Source organism: Camarhynchus parvulus, chromosome 4 (genome assembly GCF_901933205.1).
Source record: "Camarhynchus parvulus chromosome 4, STF_HiC, whole genome shotgun sequence".
Classification (NCBI taxonomy): Eukaryota; Metazoa; Chordata; class Aves; order Passeriformes; family Thraupidae; genus Camarhynchus; species Camarhynchus parvulus.
In genome coordinates this window covers 61,604,236-61,612,220 of record NC_044574.1, presented here as the reverse complement: position 1 = coordinate 61,612,220, position 7,985 = coordinate 61,604,236, and the positions used below count along the sequence as shown (strand labels likewise).

The 7,985-nt window shown below is 46.6% G+C and overlaps 1 protein-coding gene across 1 annotated transcript; it reads left to right on the top strand.

Moving 5' to 3' along the window:
* Positions 1 to 150: 150 nt before the first annotated feature.
* Positions 151 to 7,379, top strand: DCK (deoxycytidine kinase). Its single transcript, XM_030947455.1, has 7 exons — positions 151 to 585; positions 1,432 to 1,550; positions 1,960 to 2,153; positions 2,756 to 2,903; positions 3,781 to 3,896; positions 4,360 to 4,459; positions 6,119 to 7,379. The coding sequence occupies exons 1-7, from the start codon at positions 516 to 518 to the stop codon at positions 6,143 to 6,145; spliced, it is 774 nt and encodes a 257-aa protein (XP_030803315.1). The 5' UTR covers positions 151 to 515; the 3' UTR covers positions 6,146 to 7,379.
* The last annotated feature ends 606 nt before the right edge of the window (positions 7,380 to 7,985 follow it).

Sequence of the window (7,985 nt, the reverse complement as noted above, 5' to 3'; positions counted from 1 at the left end):
GGACAGCTCCCACTGTCCCAGGCTGCTCCAGGCCCTATCCAGCCTGGCCTTGGGCACTTCCAGGGATCCAGGGGCAGCCACAGCTGCTCTGGGCACCCTGTGCCAGGGCCTGCCTTCCTGAAGCAAAGAACTCCTTCCTGAAGCTGGCTATGTCTTCCCAATGATTTTCAGTAACAACCTCTAAGTTCAAGTGCCGGCGATCTCCTTAGAGCCAGCTCTCCTGCCAGTGCCAGGCCATTCCCGGAGGGGTTTTAAGGCATTCGGTGACCGGGAGGTGCCTTTGTCCCCTTTTCCCGTTCCCTTTGTCCCCCCGCGCTGGCAGCGGGAGCAGCTCCTGGCGCCATCGATGCGCTCTGCGCGCCTCTGCGGGCGCGAGCCGATGACGTCAGCGGTAGCCCCGGCCAAATTTAAAGGCGGCGCGCGCCAAATTTGAAGGCGGCGCGCTGGTCCGGGTCCCGGTCTCGCGCCCCCTCAGACCGCGTCTCGCGCCCCCTCAGGCGCCCCCTGGGGCCGCCATGGCCACCCCGCCCAAGCGCGGCAGGCCCGACGGCCGCATCAAGAAGGTCGCCGTGGAGGGCAACATCGGTGAGTCGGCGCCTCCCGCCTGCGCGGGGAAAGGGATATGGAGAAGGGGGAGTTGGCGAGGGCTGGAGGGAGAGGCGGCTTCCGCGGCGCTCGGTGCTTTCGGCCGTGTCCGGGAGAGGCACAGCTCTGAGGACTCTTCACCCCTGCCTGCCTCTTTCCTGTCTTTTTTATTTTCTTTCCTCCCTTCCGCTTCTTCTTTACCTCTTCCCTTCCATCCCTCATTCCTTTCTTTGCCCTTTTCCCGCTTTTCCCCCTTTTTTCTCCCCCTTTCCCCCCTTTCCCTTGTCTGAGGGCTCCTTCCACTACGGCAGAGCGGGGCAACAGGGATGCTTCCACACGATTTTCCAGGCCGTTTCCCTTCGCAAAAGGCTTTTAATCAGGTCAGGAGGAAAAAAAAGCCAATTCATCATGTCAGAGACTTTACTGTGGCACTGTAAAAATTATGAGATTTGGGAGAGTAAAAAACAATAAAAAAGCTTTCTATTAGAGTTTTTAACTGATTCATCTGTTTGGTGTGGAAGTCCGGGATAAGCTTTTCCCCACGTCTTTCCCGTTTGTGGTGTAAAGCACGCAGAATCACGGAATTTCCCGAGCTGGGAGGGCTCCATAAGGATCTCTGAATCCTGCTCCTGGTCCTGCACCGCACACCTCTAAGTATCACCAGGTGCCTCTTGTCAAACCTGTTTAAATTCAGATAAAGAAGAACCCTGTTGCTCCATTAACTGCTCTGCCTCATGGTGGGTCTGGGAGAGTGGTTTATGGAGGTGCAAGGCAGGGTTGAACACTAGTTAAATAACACTGCTGTGGGTGGTTTCTCACTGAAGTTGTTCCTGGATACTTCTACAGCTGCAGGGAAATCCACCTTTGTGAACATTCTGAAACAAGCCAATGAGGAGTGGGAAGTGGTTCCCGAGCCTGTAGCTAGATGGTGCAATGTCCAGCAAAGCTCTGGAGACGACTGTGAGGTAAAAGAGGGGAAAAAAAAAAGTCAAACGTATCTCTGATTTCAGCACACCAGCGTGTCCAATGGAGTGGATGTTTTTCAGACTCTGTGTGATAGCAACACTTTTGCTGATTGCTTTCACGAGGTCTGAGTTCCTCTTGGATGTAATATCTGAAAGTGGTAGCTGCTGCTCACTTGGTGTTAAGGTGGGATTTTTTTTTTTCTTACGGTATTTCCATTGGCAATCCAGCCGCTACTTCCGGTGCAGGTGGCTTTTGAGGGACGGGAGATCTTTGTTAGACCTGGCAAAGAGCAGGGCACTTTTTGGTGAGCTCGGTGTGAAACTGACCGGGCACACATTGCTCCCGCCTTCTCCTCAGCTGTGTTTCCCAGGATTAGGCAGCAGTGTGTTTGTTTTCCCCTGGGCCCAGGAGCTGAGCACGTCGCAGCGGAGCGGCGGGAACGTGCTGCGCATGATGTACGAGAAGCCGGAGCGCTGGGCCTTCACCTTCCAGACGTACGCCTGCCTCAGCAGGATCCGGGCTCAGCTCGGCGCCCTGGACCGCAAGCCTGGCAGCGCCCAGGACCCCGTGGTGTTCTTCGAGCGCTCCGTCTACAGCGACAGGTACGTGGGGCTGCAGCCCTCCAGGGGAAATTCTCCCAAGTCAAATCCCTTCCCAAGGTTGGAAGGGAGCTCTGCAGTCCAAACCCCCAACCAAGGCAGGGTCTCCCTGAGCAGGTGGCAGAGGAGCGCATCCATGTGCATCCATTGAAATGCTTCCAGAGGGAGACTCGGTGACCTCCCTAAGCAGCTGTGCTGCTGCTTGGCCACCCTCATTCCTCGTGTTGAGGTGGAACTCCTCGTGCTTTAGTTTGTGGCCAACAGGAAAATGTCTAAATAAATGCCCCAACCTATGTTTCTGGATACAGAAGGTGAAACCTGATAACTGAATCCCGTCCCATAGTCCTCAGGTGCTCCCCCTGTTGTAATATATTGCAAAAATTAGTGTGTTTTAATTTATTGTAAATAAATCACCAAATGTACAAGCCAGCTGTGTTCTGTGGGTTATTCTTGCAAATGTTGGTGGTCTTCATGCGCACAGCTCCAGGAGGACAATACCAGCTGTTTATTCCACTCCAGGAGATCCTCAGAGATGCTGCGGTGTCACCACTCAGCTTCTTCTCTAGTCTGAGGAAATGTTGTTTCCATCTCTTCAATGTCCGCAGGTACATCTTTGCTGCTAATTTGTACGAGTCTGACTGCATGAATGAGACCGAGTGGACAATTTACCAGGACTGGCACGACTGGATGAACAAACAGTTTGGCTCAAGGCTGGCGCTGGATGGGATCATTTATCTCCGAGCCACTCCTGAGGTGAGGGGTACGAATGTGACAGCACCAAAACCAACTCTGTGTTCTGGGCCTTGCCCCTCATGGGTAGAGCTCAGCTCAGGCTGTGTTTTGCCCCTGGAGGCTGCAGTGCTTGAGCTGTGACTAGGTCTGGAAGTACTTAAAAAAGGGTTCTTTCAAATGTAGACTGTGTGTATTAAAGTCAGCTGTGATGGTAATGATCTTCTCATTTTAAAAACAGAATACATGAGAACAGTAAACCAGAAAATACCGCTGGAATAAAGGAAGCGGCTCCAGGAAAGTATGAAATCCCTGTAGGAATAGCTGTTACATCGGGATTATAGCTGTACAGGGAATGGATACAATAGTTTCCAGTGATGGTAGTGCTGATGTGGGGGCGCTCTGTGAAGCCCCTACACCTGGGGAGCTGGAGCTAAGCCGGGTGAAAGCACACCCTGTGTGCGAGGCCTTATGACCCTGCTTTGATCTTGGGCCATCTACTATTTGTTTAAAAGGAGAGATCAGAATAATACCTCCTTTGAGTGTGAAATTAGCTTGAACAAGAGAAAAACATGAGGTTAAAAGAGCTCTAATGAACTTACAGATCACTTTGATATTTCCTTGCTTCCATGCCTTCAGTTTTGTTATGGTTGTAAAAAACTGGAATGTAACACACTGGAGTAACTCTGAGGGCATTTTGATTTTGTATTTAAGAAAAGAATGTATATTTAAATTACAAAGTACAACACTTAAACAGTTTTGACTTGTTGAGGCTTTAGGTGCGCTCAGGATGGGAACAAATGATTTTAAACATTTGGTTATTTTTAATTTGGATATTTCTGTGCTCTTTGCATGCAATACAGCAATTTATTTATTTCTATTTACTATCTTTTGCCTTTAGAAATGCTTGAATAGGATTTACTTGCGTGGAAGAGATGAAGAACAAGAAATCCCCATAGAATATCTGGAGAAGCTTCACTACAAGCATGAAAGTTGGCTCCAGCACAGGACACTGCGGTAGGGTTTGCTGAGTGGTTCCTTGAGGATGGGTAAATCTTTGTAAGGGTATTCTGTGGGGCTTTTTCTACCAGTGAAACTTCAGCCTCCCTTATGATGTGTAAATATGAACTGCAGGCACATTTTTATCAGTGTTTCCTTAGGAGTAGTGTCTTTCCAGCACATTCATGGTTGCAGCATGCTCCAAGTTCTCTTCAAGCAGAGCTCTGAGCAGCAGAGACTTCAGCTGAGCTGGCTGTAACACAGAGAGTGCTGTTATTCCATTAGGTGCTGGGGGAGCACAATGTCTGTGAATCACTGGTATATCCCAGGAGCCATACTGTAAATTCAGAATTCCTGGCTGCAATTTACAGATGCAGTTCTTCTTGGGGGATTCTTAACAATGAAAATGCTGACAGGGATTTGACTGCTCTCTGCTTTATTTCCAGCTGTTAATATTTGCTTTGTTCGTCTCCCAATACAGAACAGATTTTGACTATCTACAGGAAATTCCGATTTTAACGCTCGATGTTAACAAGGACTTCAAAGGCAAAAAGGACGAATATGATGACATGATCGAAAAGGTAAAATTTCACAAGCAGCACAAACTGATGATTTACATTGCTCTAGAAATACACTTTACACTCTGATCATCCTTCTGAAATATCTAAGTCACAGAGTTCCACTCAGGTAAGGAAGAGCTTAACAGCCTATGGCAATGCATATTTTAAAGCTAGGACAAACCTTTATCATTTAGCTGCTCAGGTGTTCGGTACTTGAATCCCAGTGGGAGTCAAGCAAGGACAACTTGACTTTGATCTGGGTAGCTGCAATGGCTTACAGACCTCAGCAGTGGTTTGCACATGTTTTTCCATTCTTCAGAAGTTATGTGTTCCTTCACAAGAAAAGCAACTTTGTCCTTTGATCTCCATTGATCCACCCAGGAGTGGAAGTGTTCACCTGATTAAAACCAGTCTTCCTGGTTGAGCTTGTTAATCGATGGAATGACCAGAGATGGCAGCTGTGGAGGGAGCCTGCTTCCCATCTGCACAAGATGGGATAAGGCCCAGCTTGGGCAACTTAGTATGGATTTTGCAGGAGTTTTCTCTGGGGTAGCCATCAGGTTATCTGGCAACAGCCTTTGCCCTGTGTTGGCCCTGTTTTTTGGCATTTCCTAAATGGAGCCGGGGAAGAGGTACACTTGATGAGGCTGGGTACGTTGGGCTTTGGTGTGTGCTGTGTGGGGGCACCCCTGTGTTCCTTCTTCTTCCCTCTGTTGTGATGCTCATCCTCAAACTGTGTCTGGTGTGTAAATCCTGACAGAGTTTTTCATGCAGGATTACTGGTGCTACTCTCTGAAGCAGAGCTTGGCTTTCTTGTGGTGCCTTTCAAGTTGGTCTTGGCACAGTTATGTGTTCCCTTCTCTACAGGAAGGGATTTGACCTCTTCTTTTTTTCCCCACCTCTTTGAGCCCTGACCTGGGAAGGGAAGGGTCACAGTCGGAGAGTGTGATCAAAGATCTGTTTCCATTTCACATCAAGATTTTGGACAGAATATTTACAGATGGGCTTTGTGTAGGAGAGCCTTTGCCAAAAGAATAGCATCATGTCCTCTAGAAAACAGTTCCTTTTGTGGAGTAGGCTGGCTTGAGTGGGCAGAGGAAAATGCTCCCATTTCAGGCTGTATCACAGCCTAGTTCCTGGGATGTTCCTGAAACTTAAAGGCAGGAGTTGTGAGCTTAGCATTGATCTTCAGTATTGGATTTTCTCTGAGCAGTGTGGTTTAGGTAGGTATTGCTTCATTATTTCTTTGCCAGGCTCAGGTTCCAGGGGACATCCTGGATAGGTGCCCATGGTTGTTCAGCAGTGCTAAATCCAGCTGGTGTGCAGGCAGTGGGTGTGACTCCATGGTGTCCAAATGACAGGTCTTTTGAGGTGGCCATTATCCTCCTCCTGTCTGGGTGACACCTGCTGGTAATGCAGTCCTTTGGGACAGAGGGCTCTAGTTCAGGACTGCAGGAGGGATGAGCATCATCCCATAATCCCTGCATCTGCTAAATTACAGGTACTATGTCTGGAAATTGTCTTGGTGGACAGGTAATGGCATGGCTGAGCCAGAGCTGCTTTTTCCCTGTTTCTTTAGGTTGCAGCAAAGCATAAAGCAGAGGAGAGGTAAATACACTTGCTACTTATTTCTGTTGATAAACACTTAGTGTGATTGACAATATTTGTTTCTCTTTGCAGGTCAAGGAATTTTTGAGCACGTTGTAATCCTCTTTGAAGTGCAGACAGAGTCAAACCATTCCAAACTTCTGTGTGATTCCAAGTGCAGCTTCTTCCTTCTTTTATAGGAGGCCTCTGGAGAGGCAAGACTCAGTCCTGGTGATTTGGTTGTGAGGAACAAATAAACTTTGGGAATAGGGGAATTATTAAATAAATGGGTACGTCTATTCAGTATTATGTGAAGTGACATGCACAGATTCTGAAGAGACAAGGATTCTGAGCACTGCCAAATGCTGTGCCAGTTTTTGATCAGACCAATGAGTTCCAGAGTAGTTTGTAGGTGTTTTTAATTTATTTTGTGCCCAACTGCTGTTTAATTTTGAAGAAGGTACCTGGTTTTTAGATCTCTTCATTGTTTTTTTAGCTGCATGGATTTGTAATGGATGTTTTCTTGTTCCCAGGAAGTAAAAGCTGAAAAGAGTTTTTGCTGCTGAGGGCATTTTATGATAACCTAGAATTTTATGGTTTAAGGTACACAAAAATGTTTTCTGATTCTTTTCATAGAAGAAGTTCTTCGTAGAATACACTGAATTAAAGCCAAATGTGACTGAAATTCCCTATATAGAAAATGAATTTTTATACCTACTTCTGTTATGCACTGCAAACTAGGATATTTGAGTTTTTTTGTTTTACCAATTTTTATTAGCTTTTCCAAAAAGAGTGCTATGTGTGTTGCTGGTCAGTCCTTTTCTCCTGGAGAGGAATATGTTTGCTTGCTAGGCACTGCGCTGGGCAGAAGGGCATTTTGCAAATGGCCTCCATCTGTAAATGATGTGTTGCTGAACCATCCCATAATCGCATTAGGGATGTGAGAGGTGGCTTCCTGCCTTTGTTCCAGCTGCTCCGTGTGTTCACTGAGCCTTCGGGGTGCTTATCCCAGATCCTGCACTGTTGGAAGTAGGTTTTTCAGTCTCACCTGCTTGGAGTAAGGTGTGGAGACCTGTGTGGAGTAGCTGCTGCCTGAGCCTCTTGTTCCAGGTGCACAAAACAAACTTCAGGCTGCCCATCTCCAGTGCTGGGTTTTGTGAGCTGCCTTGTTCTGCTTTGAACAGTTCTGAGTGCACGTTCGGCTTTTGAAGGCAAAATTTTATTGTAAAGCTTTTTATTGTCTACCATGATTCTTCTGCTACCTGCTTGCTGGAGATGAGATTTGTTCCTTTATGGCTGGAGTTGTGCTGGTATTCCCTAATCATTGGCTGAAAAATAAAAGTGGTTGGAAAGACTTTTTAGTGCTTAATAGCGTTGGCTTCTTGTATCATAAAAGAAGTAATACTGTGGATTGCTCGTTTGTAGTACTGGTACAATAGGTGTATTTGGTGTAAAAAAGGTTCTCTAAGATTTCTGAGAAACTGACTTCACTTTTTTTTTCACGTGTGGGAAATGAACTCATGGGACAGAGACTCAGGATTACATAAAGGTGCATCGTGTGTGTGACAGTGCTCAGTACAAGAGCATTGTGTAATATTTATGTTGTAGGGAAACCGGCAGTAGTCTGGCAGAAAATCTTGTGCAGGACTTGAAGGTTGCACAGTAAAAGGAAAGATTTTGAGATCTTTGCTCCAGAAAGGAAGTGAGGTGGAATGGATGAAGATTCAGTTCAGATTTACTTGAAACACATAGTACAAGCTTTTAAAGCATTCTTGGCAAGAGTCTGAACAGTAACAACTTATTTTGACTAACAGTGCAATTATTTCTACAGCTTCAGCTGTCAAAATTGTGGATTTAATTACAGGAATTGGAATGACAGTGCTCGTTGCGAGGAAGTAAACATGTCTGAGTTCTAATAAAGACTTCTTTTGAAACTCATCACAGAGAGCACACAGAAATT